We start from the raw sequence: 20,235 nt of genomic DNA, 5'->3' as shown, positions 1-20,235 counted from the left end.
CCATGAGCTCACCACAGCACTGATAAAAGCTGTTATGACCGAGCAGTAATCTCAGGGCTCTCTCAGCCTCACCTGCCTCACAGGGTGTCTGTTGTGGGGAGAGGAAAGGGAAGGTGAATGGAAGCCACTTTGAGACTCCTTCTGGGAGAGAAAAGCAGCATATAAGAACCAACTCATAGTCTTCAGCAATATCAGAGCTCTCTCAGCCTCACCTCCCTCACAGGGTGTCTGTTGTGGGGAGAGGAAAGGTAAGGCGACTGTAAGCCACTTTGAGAGTCCTTCGGGTAGAGAAAAGCGGCATATAAGAACCAGCTCTTTTCTTCTTCAGTAATATCAGGGCTCTCTCAGCCTCACCTGCCTCACAGGGTGTCTGTGGTAGGGAGAGGAAAGGAAGGAGATTGCAAGCCTTCAAGCCATGAAAAGCAGGATATAAAAACCAACTCTTCTTCTAATCTAATCTGTATGTTCATAGCAACCGAGCAGCCTCTAAGCTCCTCATCAGCAACACCCGTTTCCTTTGCTGTTTCTTTAGGTGGGTTTGTTCAGTCAGTCTAGAATAGTGATCTCTAGCCCATGGCTCAGGCCCCTTAGTTTGGGATTACGGGGTCCCACCTGCTGGGTCATGAGTGCCAGGATAGCGTCTATTAGAGCAGTGGTAGCCAAACTATAGCTCTGCAGATGTCCGTGGGCTACAATTCCCATGAGCCCCTGCCAGCTGGCAGGGGCTCATGGGAATTGTAGTCCACGGACATCTGCAGAGCTACAATTTGGCCACCCCTGCATTAGAGAGACCTGCTGCTAAGGCCTATGAACACAGGCCCAGCATGATATGCCCTCTCTGCCTCCCTTTGCACAGATTATAAGAGCAGCCCACAGCAGTGTGTGATGACCCAGCGGTAGCGAAGATGCCTTTTTATCACTGGCTTGTACAAAAACTGTTGCTCTCCCTTTTCCTGTCATGTGACGGTCACTTCCGGTGTCCTAAACTTGCAGCTGAGTATCTCTCTGCTGCTGCCTGGGAGTTAAAGTACGGAGGGTCCCGGGGCCTTGAAAGGTTGAAGAATTCTGTTCTAGAAGGGTGTGACCAGTTTGGGGGTGGTGTGGAATTATTGCGTAGCGGTTCAGATGTCTGACAAGGACGCTGGAGACCTAGGTTCAAACTCCCACTCAGCCTCACTCTTATCTACGACCCTGGGCTTCATCACACTCTACCATTCTGGTCCAGAGAGAAGAGGAAAGGGTGTGGCCAAAATGACCAGCCAGAGTTCATGTATATCAAGCTGCTGGGTCCTGTGGTTTGATTGGAAAACTGCTGCCAGGGGCTCATGGGAATTGTAGTCTATGGACATCTGCAGAGCCGCAGTTTGGGCACCCTGGCATTCGATTGGAAAACTGCTAAAGCTAAGCAGATTTGAGACTGGTCATTCCCTTGAAGGCAGGCTTCCCAGAAAAACCATACATGCTGTCCTGGGATCAGTGACGGGAGAAGTTTAGTGAATTAAAACAGAGATTTGCGAACAATTCTAAATGCTGGTATGGTTTTCGGCAGCCCAGTGACCTACCTAAGTGTTCTGTCCAAGTTACTGTTCCAGTTGAAATATTGTTCTAGATAAAGGTAAAGGTATCCCCTGTGCAAGCACCGAGTCATGTCTGACCCTTGGGGTGACGCCCTCTAGCGTTTTCATGGCAGACTCAATACGGGGTGGTTTGCCAGGGCCTTCCCCAGTCATTACCGTTTACCCCCCAGCAGCAAGCTGGGTACTCATTTTACCAACCTCGGAAGGATGGAAGGCTGAGTCAACCTTGAGCCGGCTGCTGGGATTGAACTTCCAGCCTCATGGGCAAAGCTTTCAGACGGCTGCCTTACCACTCTGCGCCACAAGAGGCTCTATTGTTCTAGATATACGTTATTATATTTGTTATATTTGTTACTATGTCCTATTTAACTACCCTAGGAAGGGGCGGTATAAAAATCTCAATAAATACATAATAAATAAATTGTTTTTTTTTTAACACTTCTTCTCGGTCTTTTAAAAATCTCTTCCAGAAGTTAGAAGAGAGGTTTCGATTCAACAGGCGAGATCTCATTGGATTCGAATTCACGGTACTGGTCGCTTTGGAACTAGCCCTCTATCTTCCCGAAAACCAAGTGTTACCTCACTTCCGCCGTCTCACGCAGCAGTCCTAGCAAAAGCTCCGTCTAGCCAAGCACGGCTGGCTTGCTGCTGACTTCGGTATTGACCACTGGTCTTTTTGGCACCCCAGTATCTAGCCAAGTTGTGAATATAACTGGCCTGAAGACGACAGGAGAACATCTGGGGAATCGGGTGGACCGTACAGCTTCTTCCATGTGTGGGAAATGGTCAGAAAGAGTGTTTGAGCTTTGGACATTGAAAGCACAAACCGTTCTCTTCCAGTCGCCGCAGAGCTGCTGGTCATGCCCTACAGATGTGTTCAGGTTTTTACTTAGCTCTTCCCTCCGAGCATTTCTTGCTGCATCGCTTCCACCCCTTGAAAACTTTGCCCTTTGTTTCTTCGCCAAACCTAAAGGACGACCATCACTTCCACTCCAAAACATCACACCTTTCGACTAGTATTACTGAGAACTCTCGTACATTTTAAATGAAACTGCTTTGGGGAAGGAAAGGGAAAAGATGTGCCTAGGTCTAGTCTGGGCTGGTCCCAGTCTTGTGTGTCTGTGTGTGTGTGTGTGTTTTTTTAAACAGACATTACATTGCTTAGTGGAGAATTCTGAAATAAGAGATTTATCATTGTTTGCCTTGTTTTTAACATGCTCACTAAGGGGAAAGGATTCCAGTGTGTCCCCATGATCACGTCTCTGTTCTAGAATGTTTGTTGTACTCAGATCAGAGGTAGTCAAACTGCGGCCCTCCAGATGTCCGTGGACTACAATTCCCAGGAGCCCCCTGCCAGCATTCGCTGGCAGGGGCTCCTGGGAATTGTAGTCCGTGGACATCTGGAGAGGGCCGCAGTTTGACTACCTCTGACTTAGATCATGAATAAAAGGGTGGGGTTGTTTTGGTTTTGTTTGTTTTTAATATATTGAAACCTCTCTCTCAAATATTGCACTTGTTGAACAAGGCAGCTACCACAAAGCAATTCCCATCTTCAACCTGTCCTTTCGTGAGAAGCCGAACGTGGCTGGCTGATTTAAAGGGGGTAAAAACGTATTTTATAGCGGTCATCCTTTGTTGCTGCTTACCGTAGCCTGAAATGAAGAACTGTTTTATTTATAACAATGTTATTTCACGTATTGTCTTTCCTGAGCGTGCTTGACACAAGTGCTGAAGCCGGTACAGCTGTCGCTATCTAAATTAAGCCAATGAACTTGAGCATGTCTGACTTTTTTTTTTAATGCTCTTTTTTTTAAAAAAAAAAAAAAGAAAAAAAATACTTGGACTTCCAAGCTGTTTTGCCACTGTGATGAGACTCACGAACCTGAACTTCATTGTACTTCCAAGTCACCTTGTTCTAAGAGGTTAATATCTAGCACAGTGACATGTATACAGAGGATATAGCTCCTGCCACCTTTAGCCAAAAGTTTTGGCTTTAGCCAAGTTGAAAGATGGAACTTTCATTTCCTGACTCTGTAGCAGAAAAAGTGGAGGAGGGTATCTGATTTCTTTTCTAAGCAATATTGTGATACAAGTCAATGTGTTTGTGTGTGTGTGTGTACGTATATATCATTTGCCAGGGAACAAAATTCCTACTTGGGTGTTGTGATTGAGAATTTCAAACCCTTTTGTTTTTTTGTTTTTACTGTGATTTTGGCCAATTCTGTACATCATATAAAATAAGGAGGTAGAGATCTGGACTGTGACTTTGTAGGAACAAGAGTCGTATTTTTGGAATGCTTCCCCCCAGGTGTAGTAGATACAGAAATTATATCCCCATTCTTCTGCTAATTCTTGTACATGCCAGGAGTTCTTCCCATAGGGGAAGACCACAAAATATGACCCAGCTCAGAATTCTAGCACCTTATCCTGAGCAATGTATAGCAGGGGTAGTCAAACCTGTGGTCCTCCAGCTGTTCATGGACTACAATACCCATGAGCCCCTGCCATCATTTGCTGGCAGGGGCTCATGGGAATTGTAGTCCATGAACATCTGGAGGACCACAGGTTGACTAGCCCTGATGTATAGGACAGTGCCTAGAAGCCTCATCTCTTCTCAGAATTTTCCATATAGATCTTAAAGCCAATTGGCCGTTCAACCAGAAAAAGGCAGCAATGTAGCAAAACAGTTATTGCTGCTTGATATTCATATTTAATTGCAGCAGCTATATATTTGCACAGAACTAATGTTATATTAAAATCCAGGTTTTAAAATCCAGTTTGCTAACAAAGTCAAGAAATGATACAAGCTTCTTATTCAGATGAGGATCCAGAAATGGTTAGAATTTTAGAGGCCTTTATGTCTTCTAGAATGCCATATAGTCTAACCTTAATCTAGGGGAAGGGGGAATCACTCTGCGGTGCTAGAAGAATCTGAAACTAAGAAGGGAACATGCAACCAACTTATTCCTGCATTGTCCCAGATGGGAAATAAATGGCTTGTTTTTTTTTGATTTCCATATCTCTGGCCACCCATTTGTGAATATAAACTTTTTGAAATAAGTCCAGGTTGACTTCGTCGAAATGACTACAAATGGTTAAAGATCATGTCCTGAATATTAATATATGTAATTAAAATAGTATCGTACAACTGTAACACCTTCTAGGTCATTTTAATACAAGTATATATGCATCAACTGCAGTTGCCATGCCTCACTGGAGGAATGATGTTTCTGAGCAGATTTTTAACCGTGCAGAACGATGTTCCACTTTCTACGTAGGGCAAGCTTTAGATATTATTTCATGGGGAACTGAAACATTTCATTCCCCACCTGGATTTCTAAACTTGTCCAATGTGTGACTTCTGTCATCTGTCTGCCAGCCTGGTGGTTGTATTACAATACTGTTGCCAACTTAATCTCATCTGGTTAATTATCACCTTTTTTAAAGTTGCTTAAAATGAGTGGGTTTTTTAAAACTTTTCTTAAGGTTTGTTTGGGCTGAAGGATGCTTTAAGAACATATATAGTTTTCCAAGGACAGAAAGTTTCTAGGATTTGGGTGGTGTGCTCAGATTAAAAGGGGCCCAAACTAGCCCAGTCTTGTCAAATCTTGAAAATTAAGCAGGGTCAGCCCTGGCTTGTACTTGGATGGGAGGCTACAACATTTACCGCATGGAGCTTTGGGATGTTTTCGGCTGATCCTGTGTTGAGCAGGGGGTTGGACTAGATGGCCTGTATGGCCCCTACCAACTCTGTGATTCTGTGAGTCCAGTGTGCCAGTCTATAGCCTGCTGTTTGCACCAGGGCAGGTTGCTCCAGCTTTTCCTGCTCCCGCATAGGGGAGCATTTTGGCAGCTGCACCTCGTCCACCCCGGATTTGTGCCCCACACAGGCAGCCAGAGCAGCAAGGTTCCGCTGTGGGGCAGCGAGGGCATTTGGGGGTGGTTGTTTTCAAATGCGGTATTGCGTGGGGAAGCAATACCACATTCCTAAGCAAAAGAAAATGCCCCAGGTGGCTCCCCAGCGCTGTGCAACACTGCAGAGCTGCCTGAGGCATTTTTTGTCCTTTCTGAGATGCCATAGTCAGTGGCGGAGCTGGACACTGACAGCTGAACTCTTCCCTTCCCCATGGCCCAGGTCCAGCATAGGCCCCGTTGCCACCCGGGACAAAAAAGGGAACGCAGATATATCCACATTCCCTTTCCAAAAGGCAATAGAGGACCAGAGTCAGGCCACACCTGAAACAGCCCCAACTCACCGCCAATGTCAAATGGAACTTGGAATTTGTCCCGCCACTGGGTAACCAGTAAGGTGGGGCTAATTCCCAGTGCAGAATTGATCCACCCAAGAATTCCCGGGTTGCTCCACAGAAGCAGGCAGATACTGTCTATAAGATTTCCTTGCTGTATTACAGTATGAGAAATGGGCTCACTGTGTTAATTTTTCAGCCCTCCGGATAGATCCCGCATAACATAACCCAAGAGAAATGTTGGCTCAAAAGACCTGAGGAAGAAAAAGAAGGATTGAGCTTCAAACTGCCATTTTCAGTTTTGCCACTTTATGTTGAACATCGTCTTCCTGCAAGCTACATGCAACAGCTCAGCTGTTGAATACACTAGTGCAGAGGTAGTCAACCTGTGGTCCTCCAGATGTCCATGGACTACAATTCCCATGAGCCCCTGCCAGCGTTTGCAGGCAGGGGCTCATGGGAATTGCAGTCCATGAACATCTGGAGGACCACAGGTTGACTACCCCTGCCCTATTAAATATAGGAGGTGTGGGTTTGTATTCTTTAATCTTAATTTTTTGGTCTACTCAATCGACTCTCATTGTAGTTCTTTGTTTGTGCAAAAGCTGCCACTGTGTGGTTAAACTTTATTATTACAACCAAAACTAGACCTGCTGTCTGTCTCATTGTGCTGGGTGGTGGCCAAATCATGTGATCTTATGTAAATAATGGTGCTTGTTTACATTCAGCCCAAAACAAACACTCCTGACGGGAGTCTGTACATTTTTAATGTAAATACTTATATTTCCGTGTTGTCGTAAATTTAATTTGTAAATTGCCCTATTCTGTTCTTCCAATGAAATGAATGAACTTGTTAATAAGGTGCTGTGTAATTCAGTGTTTTGATACATATTTTATAACCAAGCACAATTGAAGGTACTTTAGGTTTGTGTCATAAATATTCATTTAAAAAACCCTTCTGTGTTTCTGTCTTTTTCCCCCCTCCGTTTCTGTCAGTAAGGCGCTTGGATTTGGAGTTTTAGTACCCTTTAATAGAGGAAAATCATCCCCCCTCCCCCTGGTTGGGTGCCCCTTCGAGTGCTAACACTACTGTACCTAGCACTGGGTTATGGAATATCAGTGGCCCCCTACTAGCCTAACTAGGGCCTCTTGTGGCACTCACCGACTCATCGCCAGTGGTAAGGCAGCTGACATGCAGTCTGAAAGCTCTGCCCATCAGGCTGGGAGTTCAATCCCAGCAGCCGGCTCAAGGTTGACTCAGCCTTCCAGCCTTCCGAGGTCGGTAAAATGAGTACCCAGCTTGCTGGGGGGTAAATGGTAATGACTGGGGAAGGCACTGGCAAACCACCCCGTATTGAGTCTGCCATGAAAACGCTGGAGGGCGTCACCCCAAGGCTCAGACATGACTCGGTGCTTGCACAAGGGATACCTTTACTAGCCCGCGTGTTTAAATATTGGTAAGAGGGTCGGGTTAGGCTTTGTCACCTGCGGTTTTTTGTTTATTGATGGATGTCCTGTTTTTAATGGGGTTTTATGATGGGCTGGCTTCGGGAGTGGCAGGGAATAAATCTCATAATATTTTGTCCTCTGGGTCAGATGCATGCTACAGGAACAAAGTTTATGATTTTTAAAAATGATAAAAATTTGTCATTGAATTGCCCCATTCTGCAACAGACTAACATAGCTGCTAATCTGGCATTAGCTCCATCTTCTTGTAAAAAGAAAAAGAAAAAAAGATGCTACCAGCCAAAGTAAACTATCATTAGGGTCATATTTGCAATTGGCACGCTAGTCGTAAACACCTTAGCCCAGTCAGGTGCATGTTTTGCGATATTGTCCTGGTAACAGACCAAAGGTGACGCTGCTTTAGCTGTACTAGGCAAACCACTGCGTTACTGATTCAACAAAACACTGAATGGAACCACTGTGTTCGTGCAAGTTTTGCCTTGCTAACTTGTGGAAAGGTTAACCCCAGTAACAAAAGGAATATCTGCAGTATTTTGCAAGTGTCCTTCAGTTAATCAGATCTGTTTCTTCTGAGCTTGTTTCAAACAAATGGCTTACCTTCCTCACTGGATGGGGGATACGCTTCCAGGTAACACTGTGTGAACGAGACCTTGGGGTACTTGTGGATTGTAAACTAAACATGAGCAGGCAGTGTGATGCAGCGGTAAAAAAGGCGAATGCCATTTTGGGCTGTATCAACAGGGGCATCACATCAAAATCACAAGATGTCATAGTCCCATTGTATACGGCACTGGTCAGACCACACCTGGAGTACTGTGTGCAGTTCTGGAGGCCTCACTTCAAGAAGGACGTAGATAAAATTGAAAGGGTACAGAGGAGAGCGACTAAGATGATCTGGGGCCAAGGGACCAAGCCCTATGAAGATAGTTTGAGGGACTTGGGAATGTTCAGCCTGGAGAAAAGGAGGTGGAGAGGGGACATGATAGCCCTCTTTAAGTATTTGAAAGGTTGTCACTTGGAGGAGGGCAGGATGCTGTTTCTGTTGGCTGCAGAGGAGAGGACATGCAGTAATGGGTTCTTGTGGCGCAGAGTCGAAAGGCAGCCGTCTGAAAGCTTTGGCCATAAGGCTGGGAGTTCAATCCCAGCAGCCGGCTCAAGGTTGACTCAGCCTTCCATCCTTCCGAGGTCGGTAAAATGAGTACCCAGCTTGCTGGGGGGTAAACGGTAATGACTGGGGAAGGCACTGGCAAACCACCCCGTATTGAGTCTGCCATGAAAACGCTAGAGGGCGTCACCCCAAGGGTCAGACATGACTCGGTGCTTGCACAGGGGATACCTTTACCTTTACTTTACAACGATATAGGCTAGATATCAGGAAAAAAATTTTCACAGTCAGAGTAGTTCAGCAGTGGAATAGGCTGCCTAGGGAGGTGGTGAGCTCCCCCTCACTGGCAGTCTTCAAGCAAAGGTTGGATGCACACTTTTCTTGGATGCTTTAGGATGCTTAGGGCTGATCCTGCGTTGAGCAGGGGGTTGGACTAGATGGCCTGTATGGTCCCTTCCATGATTCTATGAAAAGAAGCTAGTCATCCTTTCCTATTTTCTGACCTGCTAGCAAACTGACCCTACTCATCAGTTACGTAAATTGGGGGGGATTCACAAATAGCTCCTTATGGATGTCGCAATTATAAGTACAAGTAGGCGTTCAGTTCCAATGCCTGGCTTTTTAAATACCTGCTGAGTAAAGATATATTTAGATATCAAAGTGGCAGTATTTGGTTATTTACATTCTTATGGAGACTCAATGGGAGTCTGATTCTAACAATTTAATTCCAACAATTTAATACTGAAATAAGAAAGCAGGTTTATATATCCCCACTTTTCTCTGCCTTAAGGAATCACAGTGCAGTTCACAATTGTCTTTCCTTTCCTCACAAGCAGGCACCCTGTGAGGTTGGTGGGGCTGAGAGTTCAGAGTGAATGGTGACTGGCCCAGTATCACCCAGCAGGCTTCATGTGGAGGAGGAGCACTGGGAAATCAAACCCAGTTATCCAGATTTGAGTCTACTGTTCTTAAAACACTACCATCTGCCTACTCTGAGTCACATCCAAGCTAAATTTTCCAATGATGAAAGTCACTCAAACAGAACTTTCCTGATTCCTGACCACCCCACACACACCAGCCTGTTCATTGCTCAAAACTGCTACTCTTGATAGGCAAGGAACCCTCTGAAATTAGATAAATGGCAAATTGGGGGTCTGCTGAAAGAAGCAGGAATTAGCAGAAGTTACATCTCCCGCTTTGGTGTAGTGGTTAGGCTTCTAATCTGGTGAGACAGGTTTGATTACCCACACCTGCACATGCAGCCAGCTGGGTGACCTTGGGCTCGTCATGGCAATGATCAAGCTATTCTGACCAAACAGTAATATTAGGGTGCACTCAGGCCCTCCTACTTCACAGGGTGTCTGTTGTGGGGAGAAGGTGATTGTAAGCCACCTTGAGACTCTTTCTGGTAGAAAAAAGCGGCATATAAAAACCAGCTCTTCTTTCCATTATTAAAAAGTGTAGTCTTTCTGATCCTCTTGTCTTATCAGTGCTAGTGAATGTGTAAGCTTGTATGCTGTTATGTTATTTTGGTTGGACTTAAGGCATGACATGGATTGTTTCTGTATTTTGCTTTGGACTACCTGCAGCAAGAGTCATGTTAGCTAGCAGGCCGCTGCCTTTCTTCCCCCAAGCACAGTGCGGGGGTCCAAAAATCAACCTTGCTGTTTATAACAGAGCGCTCAGCTGCTTTGCTGTTCTAACAGCTTGGCCACGGATTCAATTTGCAACCCCTGGACTCCAGTCTGCCTCACAAGCCCTGCTCTCTGCATCCCCTCCTGCAAAGGGCAGCTGGGTGGCAGCCAGGATCAGGGCCCTTTCTGTAGTGGCACCTCCCTTGGGAAAATTCCTTCCTCTTTATTCTAAGGCGACCAGATTTTAACATTGGTAAAGCGGGGCACCATTGACCGGGGGGGGGGTGTTCTTGAGTAAAAATTTGGTCTATACGGAGCAACAAAAAGTTTCATAGAACACATAGAATGCAAAAATAGTACTGTAATATATATATTTAAATTTCAACATAAGTACAATTTGCCCGGTGCCCCCAGATGTCCCTCCAAAAGTGGGACAATCTGGTGACCTTACTTTATTCCCATCTAGCAAGCAAAGCCTTCTGTTTTAAAAAAAATCTGGCATATGATTTTAGGACTAGGGCTGAGGAGAGCTGCCAGCCTTCATGGACTACAATTCCCATGAGCCCCTGCCAGTTTTGCTAGCAGGGGCTCATGGGAATTGTAGTCCACGGACATCCTGGAGGGCCGCAGTTTGACTACCCCTGGAGGGTTGTTCCTTTTAATCGCGTTTCAAATCGCCCCCCCCCGTTCCCTTTCCTTGACAGACGGGACGGCCGCGAGAGCGCATGCGCGACCAGCCAGCCTTTCAGTCAAAAGCCCAACTCGCTCGAGCGAGGACAGAAAGTGGGCGGGGCCGATGGTCTCCACGTGTTCGTTATGTCACTTCACCCGCGACTCGGCCTGCTCCCTCCCGTCGCGGGCTGTGTCGTCGCACCCGAGTGACGACATCTTTCCTTTCCGGCCTGAACGCGCGGCGTGTGAGGAGGTGAGGCGAGGCCTGGTCCGGCCGGCGGGTGGGTTTTCTCGTCGCTACCGGGGCGGCGGGAGAGATTTCGAGCGGAGAAAGAGATGGGTGGGGAAGGCCTCCCGTCTGTGTCGCTCTTGGAGCCTCTGTGTACTCGAGGCTATCTAGAGGGCCTTTCTTGGCTGCAGAGGGGGGGGGCGAGCTGAGAGTTCTGCGCATGCGTGGAATCTCTCTCTCTCTCTCTCTCTCTCTCTCTCTCTCTCTCCCCCCCCCCCCCGCCTTTCTTAGGTGTCTAGTTCAGGGGTGGCCAAACTGCGGGTCCCCAAATCTCCATGGGCGACAGTTACCACGAGCCCCTGGTCTAGTTATTCTTCAAGAACCTCAGGAATTAAATCCCACCCCCCAATTTTATCCTTGCAGTTGCCTGCTAAACCCCCTCCCCGTGTGCCTTCTGCAAAAAAAATAAATAACTTTTTTGGAAGTTCGACTGCAAAAGCTTCTAAGCTCATTTACTTGAGTGAACTTGAGAGGGGAGAGGGGACGGTTTTGTTTAGGACTGCGAGGTCAACCTACTTCAGATATTTCTCCTTTCTCTGCCTTGTCTTTTATGGAGTGGGAGAGGGAAGCTTCTTTGTTGGTATTTGATGACCTGAGGCATGCTAGCCCTCTTTTGGTGGCGGAGGAAGGTTTTACCTATTCTTCTCTGCTTGTGGGAGAGAAGTGGTTTGCCAAATATTGAATACATCTTGCTTGTGATATGGCTGACTCCAGTCCTCATTTGCAGCAAGGTATTCTATAGGTACATGTATCCATAAGAGAGTTTACTACAGTAGCCAAGTTGTTCTTTATTAAAGGATCTAGGTTCAAATCCAATAGCACCTTAGGGATCTACAAGATTTTCAGGGTATAAGCTTTTGAGAGTCAAAGTTTCTGACAAAGGGAGCTCTTGAAGCAGATGCCTTGAAAGTTTTGCTGTTCTGTATGATGCTGTAACATCAGTCAGAACCTGGGGGGAGATTTACTAAATGGATCTTTAGTTTAAGATAGCCTAATCTCTTTCCTTGTATATAAAATTAGAGTACTGTACAGTGTGTGTGATGTTAGCTTCAGGGCAGCTTTGGCTAAGACAAATTCCATGAAACACCCAAAGACCAGGATTCTAATCAGAGTTCTTATTTTAAAGCTTTTTTAAATCTGGCAAACATGCCCAATAATTGATTTTATTAGTCTTTAATCTTCCACTAAATCACTTAACCAAATAGGTTGAGTGAGTGTTTTATTTCCATTGAGATTTGTGTAACTAGTGGGTCCTAATAAGAGGCATTATGTGGTTTGATTTGATCAAAATCTTCCAGTGAACTTTTTTGCCTTGGTAGTTCTCCAGAGTTCGTGGATGAAGGGACATCTAAACCTAGTTCTAAATAGTATCGTGCTTCTTTTTACAAAGCTCAGATGAGACTAGCTACCTGTGAATAAGAAGTTAAGATCCATACTCAGTCTGAGCCTGGGTTAGTACTTCAGCATCTTTCTCACATTGTTGTTCAAGGTCTTCATATCTTGGTAAAGGGCTGCCCGTTACTTGTTAATTGAAACTAGGAGAGCTCGGTTGCCCTAGTTCCAAGACATCGGGTTTCTCTTTCAGGGAATTTTTCATTATTTCCAGAACACTTCTCTGGAAAGAACACTTCTTTCAGAAACAAATAATCAAGAAGAAAATGCGAGGTGCCTGTTGATAATCATAATCTCGGGATTGTCAAACAAATGAGAATTCTTACATGGTTTTATTATAATTTTTCTCAGTTGTAAAATGCTAATCCCCATAGCTGAGAGCTGAAACAAAAAGAAAATATCCCTGCTTGGTTAAACTCATACACACGTTCTCATTTTAATTATGCACATGGAAATAAGAATCTGCTGAAATAGTTCCCTAAGTGGGTAGTGTTCAGAGATGGCTAGGCATCTTCTCTAATTTCAAGTAACTGGAATCTAAAAGGCATTGATCCACTGTCTTTCTACTCAGGAGAGTCTTGTCGCACCTCACTAGTCGCAAGATCTAAAAACCCACCATGCAGAACGACGCTGGGGAATTTGTGGATCTGTATGTGCCTCGTAAATGGTGAGTAAAAGGATGCAGAGAACAACCAACAAGGCAGCCTGCACTGATCACAGAGAAGAATTTGTTTACTTTTTATTTATTCCATTTGTATGTACCCCTCCTCTGAGGCTTAGGGCGGTTCACATGGAACATAAAGAACAATACCTCGAACTCGGTTTTGTGTCGAGTACAATACAGCAATAGTAACAACAAAAGAGAATAACTATTTAACAGAACAACTAACAGGTCTGTTCAGTTCAGGTACGTGGATTCCTGGGAGGCAGATTCAGGGGCCCAGTGGTGGTACTGGTTCCGGTCAACCTCAACCAAATGCCTGGTGGAAGAGCTGCCTTGGAACTGTTTTAGTTTCATTAGGGCCCTGATCTTCCCTTGGAGCTCATTACACTAGGTGGGGGCCAGGAGAGAGAAGGCTCTGGCCCTGGTTGAGGTCAAGGGGACTTCTTAGGGGCCAGGGATCACTAGCCTGTTGGAGGTGGCAGAGTGCAAAGGTCTTTGAGGGGAGTAGGCAGAAAGGCGGTCCCTCAGGTACATTGGGCCCTGACCGTGTATGGCCTTGAAGGTGATTACCAGAACCTAATCCAAAATTTGACTGGTAGCCACTGTAGTTGTGGGAAGATGGGCCCGATATGGGACCTCCATGGTATTGCTTTGAGGACCCTGGCCACTGCATTTTGGACCAGCTGCAGTTTCCAAATCAAGGCTAAGACGGGAGTAGAATGAGTTGCAGGAGTCTAGTCTAGAGGTGACCGTAGCATGGATCACTGGCTAAGTGTCCTGGGGCAAAGTAGGGCACTGGTAGTTTGGCTTGGCAAAGGTGGTAGAATGCCAGACGTGCTACTCGTGACCTGAGCTTCCATTGAGAGGGAGGCATCCAGGATCATGCCCAGGTTCCTGGCAGAGTGAGCCACTGATAGCTGCACACCATTCAGCATGGAAAGATACACTTCCTCACATGGTCCCTTCCTGCCCAGCCACAGGACCTCCGTCTTTGAAAGATTGGGCTTCATCCAACAAAAGAGCTGATGGTGCAAATGAAGATGGAAATTTTATTGTTTGAGTGAAAAAATTCCATGTAAAACAGTGATTTTTTTCTTTGTCAGCTCTTTTGCATGCTTTTTTCTCATAATATTTCTCTGCTCCATGGGAATTAGTCTACTCTGTTTCAGTGAGCCAGGGAAATGTATTTGTATTGTAATTGTAAGCAAAATGGAGGTCATCAGGTGAGGCTGGGCTGCAAGGACGATCTGCCCCCCCCCCCTTACAGCAGCAGTAGCAAAGACCAACTAGCGCCCTCTCCCCCCCCCCCCTCCCCAGGATGGGTCACTGAGGGGCGGTATAGATAGGTTTGAGTTTTTTGCCACATCTTGTTTTATTGTGCTTGTTTTATTGTGCTCTCGATTGTATGTATTCTTGTTTTTATTGGTTTTACTATATGGTTCTACTGGGATTTTATGTGCTGTAACTCGAGCTTCTGGGGAAAGACGAGTAAGAAAAAAGTGCCATATAAAAATCCTCTTTTTTCTTCTATTTCAGTTACTTCCTTGTTGTTTTCTTTTTGTTTTTAAAGACAGCTGGAAGAAATTCTAGCACACTAGACAAGTGTATCAAACATGCACAACTTAAAATAGTGATGGAAAAGACATGAAATGTTGGGTAGGATGTAGAATACAACAATCTTATGCTCACTAATCTGTCAAAACCCAAATCATTAAAAAAAAATCCCTACCTTTCCCTGTGATTCAACAGCAGATGCAACATAGATTATAACAGTCACATCAGAGTTAAACTCCACCAGAGAGCACAAATCAGAATAATAAGCAGCATTTTTTATGGATTTATTGTTTAATGGATTTATATGCTTAATAATGTCACATGGGTGTTTCTGCCAAGGATATGTGGTGGAATATGCACAGGTCAGCCATGCTGTGTAGGCAGAACAGACGTGGGCCTCTAAGTGTGTGGCCTTGTCAAGATTTGCCTGCACCACCTTGTCATGATGGGGGCGGGGCTTGTTTTCCTAGAGCTGGCTTATTTATGATATTTTGCTGTCTCATTTTTCCCTATCAGCTCTGCGAGCAATCGGATAATTGGTGCTAAGGACCATGCTTCCATCCAAATAAATATTTCAGAGGTAGGTCATCTGTCAACCGAATTAGTCATAATGTGCCAGTAGAAAGCATGAAAGATTTCAGAAGTCTGTTATTTAGCCAGTCTTGTAACTTTCCAGATACCTGAACTGAGTAGGAGATAAACACTTGTATGGCAGATTACCCTGTGCTGTGGATAAGTGTATGCGTATAGCATTCCTTCAGCAGTTCTGTATGACAGCTGTAGGAAAAAGCCGAATTGCTCAATAAATATATATGGTTGTGGTCTTCTAAGCCATTAGAGTTTTATGGATTCAGAAGGGAAAGACTACACTGATTAGCCAGCCAATTTTTGGTCTCCCAAGAAGAGCACTGGGAGAAATTGTGCTGGTGCCATGTTTAACTTTGTCTTGCTCTGTCTCTGGCAGGGGCATTTTAGCATCACTCTGAGCTAATGACAACAGGGACTGCCTTTAGTTCTTATTTATTAGATTTATATCCCAGCAAGCCATCTCATGGCAGGTTATAAGAATAAAAAACCCCACATAAAACATGCAATATAAAACTCCGTTAAAATTACCCGGCAGCAAAACTGTCACCAACCCCCACAGCCACTAAAGCTGCCTCCCGGTATACCCTAGAGTAGCAATCCCCAACCTGTGGGCCGCAGACAACATGTGGTCCTTCGACTAATTGGAGGTGGGCCCCAAAGGATGCCTTCTCCCCCCCCCCCCCCCCCCGGCCCTTTACAACACACTCCATTGTTGTGGCGTGTCTGTATCTTATTTTGAAGGGATGTTTAAACATTACCATAGCGATCAGAGAGCTCTAGGGCAGTGGTTGAGAGTAGAGGAGTAAACTACCCCCCCCTCCACCAGGCCTCAGTAAAAGGCATTGAGTGGTCCCCGGTGTTGAGTGGTCCCTGGCATTGAGTGGTCCCCGGTGATAAAAAGGTAGGGGACCCCTGCCCTGGAGGCATCCAAGTGTTGGCAATCTACCGGAGGCGATGCTCGGCCTGGTGGAGTTCACTTCTGGGGAGCTCATCTGATCATCCAATCCCCAGCCTCAATCACGGGCCTGGTGGAAGAGCTCTGCCTTGCAAGCCCTACAGAATGCCGGAGGCTCCCGCAGGGCCCACGGCTCTTCCGGGAGCTCATTCCACCAGTTTGGGGCCAGGACCAAAAAAAAGCCCTGGCCCTAGTTGAGGCCAGGTGAACTTCTTGGGGGCCAGGAATGACCAACAGGTTACTACCCGCAGAGTGTAAAACCCTGCGAGGGACATAGGGCAATAGGGGGTCCTTCAGATATGTGGGCCCCAGATCGCAAAGGACCTGAAAGGTCAAAACCAGAACCGAACCTGATCTGGGCCACTGATCCAAACTACTTTTGTTGATTGTTTATGTGATTTCTCATTCTGTAATGCATGATTGCGTTCTTGTTTTCCGTCATCTTTAAACAAGAGTTCCGCTTGCTGGGATGCGTTGGGGCTTAGTAACATTTAGGAAAATAAATCCTTCTCCATACATGGGCCAGGACAGACTTCTGCTTCAACAAACCTGGGCAAACACATTTTTCATTAAGGCAGCTAAACCCCATTAATTTACTAGCCAGGGAGGTAGCAGAGAGGCCTAAAGGTATTTTCTGAATGGTGCATTTTCCAAATTTGTAGATCTGATGACACTCTTCCCATGGGGTTTCTTTCAGTATAATGACAAAATAAGTTTACAGGATTACTAATTCTGATGCGGTGAACTGCTTCCAATTACAGGTTGACAAGGGCACAGGCAGAGTCAACGGCCAGTTCAAAACATACGCCATTTGTGGAGCAATCCGTAGGATGGTGAGTGTTTCCTTAACAATATATTTCTAAGGTGTATTGAACTTTCAGAATCTTTTTGTCTCAAGGTGACTTTCTTTTGGGGGCAGTTGCCCATTGAGGCCATTCTATAGGGCATTCTCATGAAAGCCAGTTTGGTGTAGTGGTGAACCGGGTTCGATTGTGCACTCCCCCACATGCAGCCAGCTGGGTGATCTTGGGCTCGCCACGGCACTGATAAAGTTGTTCTGACAGAGCAGGAATATCAGGGCTCTCTCAGCCTCACCTCCCTCACAGGGTGTCTGTTGTGGGGAGAGGAAAGGGAAGGCGATTGTAAGCCGCTTTGAGCCTCCTTTGGGTAGAGAAAAGCGGCATATAAGAACCAACTCTTCTTCTTCAGTAATATCAGGGCTCTCTCAGCCTCACCCACCTCACAGGGAGTCTGTTTAAACAATTTATAAGTTTTAAAAAAACGCAAAGCATAAAAATATTGGTTAGGAAGGATGAATCCTAGGGGGAATGCCAAATACAAAAATGTATTTCCCCTCTGGCAGAAGACGGCAACAGAAGGGGGCAGAAGTGGCTCATGCACTCCTAAGAGCCGGTAACTCAAGGGTGGCCAAACTGTAGCTCTCCAGATGTCAACAGGTTACAATTCCCATGGACCCCTACCTGGACAAGATGCATTTCAGAAATGGTTTGACATTGCTTGCCTCTGCGTCATGATTCCAGTATTGCTCAGTGGTCTCCCATCCAAATAAAAACCAAGGCTGACCCTGCTTAGCTTCTGAGATCCTACCAGGCTGATGTTAGACACACACAGCTCTTAAGTCCAAATGCCTTTTTGGACCTAGAAAGGTACCTAACTTTCATTGGGAGAGCATGTTAGGCTGTCATTGGCTTCCGTTAGATTCAAGTTTAGGGTAGTAGTGTTGGCCTGAAGCAGCACAACAGATTTTGGGTCCAGTGGCACCTTTAAAGGTGCATGCACATGAAAGCTCATCCCTTGAATAAAATTTGGTTGGTCTTAAAGATGCCACTGGACTCAAAATTTGTTGTGTTGCCATCTGTTATTGTCACCTGATCGTTCCTTTGTGAGTGATCTTTGCACCTCTTCCTCAAGCCACTGTGATGCACGTTCCCTTAGGCTGGTTAACAGATAGCTTATTGTCCCATAGGATGTATCATTTTATTATTATTATAATTATAATTTTATTTATATCCCACCTCCCCCCAAAGGCTCAAGGCGGCTCACATAAAAGCCCCTAAAATCCATAACAATAACATAAAATTACAGTAAATAACAACCAATTAATCAACAATAACAACAATAGATGGCAATACTAATCATTGCGTCTCCACCGCCTCAGCTACAGGGAGGTGGAGGGAGCTAGCACTCATTACCACCAGATTTCATGAGGGGTGGCCTGATCCTCCTCACTGCCCGGCCTCACCGTAGGCCAGGCGGAAGAGCTCCGTTTTACAGGCCCCATGGAATGCTGGTAATTCCCGCAGGGCCCTCAGCTCTTCCGGGAGCTCATTCCACCAGGTCGGGGCCAGGACCGAAAAAGCCCTGGCCCTGGTAGAGGCCAGGTGGGCTTCCTTGGGGCCGGGGATAACCAGTAAATTGGCCCCCGCCGAGCGTAAAGCCCTGCGGGGGATATAGGGCGAAAGGCGGTCCCTCATATATGCTGGGCCCAGACCACGGTTGGCAATTTTCTCTCAAGTGTGGGTGTATTTACAGTTCTCATCGATCTCCTCTGAACCCTCTCTATTTGTCCACATTGATTTTTGAAGTGAGGCTTCCATAAGCTTCTCCTTCCAGACAAATGACATATTTCAGAGTTAACCCAAGTTCTTGCTTTGGGTGTGTTTTCCTCTTGCTTTATGCTGCCAGTTTTGACACGCTGTTCTTAGGTGACTTAACCATAGCAATTTCTTTACACCTTTTCAGGGGGAATCCGATGACTCAATTCTGCGCTTGGCGAAGAATGATGGTATTGTTTCCAAGTAAGTATCTGATTATAACGCAGGAAGCTTTAGCTGAGCCAACTTCCTCCTTGTATTAGAATATAATCTCTTGATTTCTGGGGTGTGATGGAGCCTGGATCAAGTCCATTTTAGTCCCACCCTTGCCTTCAGGAAGCTCAGAGAGCTGTTATGTGGTTCTGCCCCATTTCATTCTCACAATTCTCCAGTAAATTAGGCTGATGAATAGTAGAAAAGAGTAGCCCCTTAAGAGCTGACAAAATTTGTGACAAGGAATACACTTCCGTGAGTAGCTCATTTTTCTTCAGCATAATGTGCCTCAAAGGGTTGAGATTCTTATATGTGTTTGTCCTGGGTCCCTAAGATGTCCGCCTGGCCTCGACCAGGGCCAGGGCCTTTTCAGTCCTGGCCCCAACCTGGTGGAATGAGCTACCGAAAGAGCCGAGGGCCCTGTCAGAGTTACCAGCTTTCCACAGGGCCTACAAGACGGAGCTCTTCTGCCAGGCATACAGTTGAGGCCACGGCGGGGTATTGGTGTAACCATTGGAGGATCCCCCAGATAGGTTAGATCTGGTTTCCTGCTCCCAGTGAGAGAGCTTGGCCCTCAGGCTGAATCAGGAGATAGGGGGTGGAGTGTTTAGAATCTTAGGGTAGTGATGGCCATCTGTTTGGTTTCTGATCAGAGCTGTTTTTATGGGGGGGTTATGGAAATTACTGTTTTATATTTGTAAACCACTGTGAGACTTTCTGAGAGCGGCAATATAAAAATAAATAACTAATTTTCCCTCTTCTTTTCCAGGAATTTCTAACTGGAAAAGTACCACGATGCAGAATTTCTTGTAAAATAAACCTGCTTGAAAAACTTAATATACAGAGTCCGGTTTCAGTTTGGAATAAATGTTAGGTGTTCTGCCAACTTTATGAAGTTTTGTGATTGCTGAATTGTCACCTGTAAAGCAGCGGTTTAAGGCTTCGTGTCAGATTAGAACTAATTCTGGACTTGTTTAGGATGGATGACCACGTTGTTTTGTATGGCTAAAATTGTTCCAAAGGTCCTTTTGGCCTCTAAAGTATTACCTTAAATCAGGGGTAGTCAACCTGTGGTCCTCCAGATGTCCATGGACTACAATTCCCACGAGCCCCTGCCAGCGAACACTGGCAGGGGATCGTGGGAATTGTAGTCCATGGACATCTGGAGGACCACAGGTTGACTACCCCTGCCTTAAATGCTTAAACTTCCAGGATAGATTCAGTTACTGGCACCCTTTGTCTGGCTGTACTTTCAGCTATCAA

The 20,235-nt window shown here is 45.7% G+C and overlaps 2 protein-coding genes across 7 annotated transcripts in view; both read left to right on the top strand.

The window, feature by feature from the left end:
- CABLES2 (Cdk5 and Abl enzyme substrate 2) overlaps positions 1-6,777 on the top strand; it is a 62,960-nt gene extending 56,183 nt beyond the window's left edge. The window contains exons 10-11 of one of the 6 annotated variants that reach the window (XR_013230623.1): positions 2,048-6,180; positions 6,319-6,777. Coding sequence is in view for 3 of the 6 variants with exons in the window: in XM_077335790.1 (XP_077191905.1) it covers positions 2,048-2,188 (141 nt within the window). In the remaining 3 variants the exon portion in view is untranslated. Of the gene's footprint in view, positions 1-2,047; positions 6,252-6,310 lie in introns of those variants that run through there. The other 5 variants (XR_013230621.1, XR_013230622.1, XM_077335791.1 and 2 more) reach the window with 5 other exon arrangements.
- A 4,033-nt stretch (positions 6,778-10,810) lies between these two features.
- RPS21 (ribosomal protein S21) lies at positions 10,811-19,809 on the top strand. The gene is made up of 6 exons (XM_077335788.1): positions 10,811-10,955; positions 12,955-13,050; positions 15,118-15,181; positions 16,906-16,977; positions 18,908-18,963; positions 19,742-19,809. Exons 2-6 carry the CDS (start codon positions 13,001-13,003, stop codon positions 19,749-19,751), a joined length of 252 nt encoding a protein of 83 aa, XP_077191903.1. The 5' UTR covers positions 10,811-10,955; positions 12,955-13,000; the 3' UTR covers positions 19,752-19,809.
- The last annotated feature ends 426 nt before the right edge of the window (positions 19,810-20,235 follow it).

Source organism: Paroedura picta, chromosome 4 (genome assembly GCF_049243985.1).
Source record: "Paroedura picta isolate Pp20150507F chromosome 4, Ppicta_v3.0, whole genome shotgun sequence".
NCBI classification, from domain to species: Eukaryota; Metazoa; Chordata; class Lepidosauria; order Squamata; family Gekkonidae; genus Paroedura; species Paroedura picta.
Note: the sequence above shows the minus strand (reverse complement) of the source record. Positions and strands in the feature narration are given on the sequence as shown.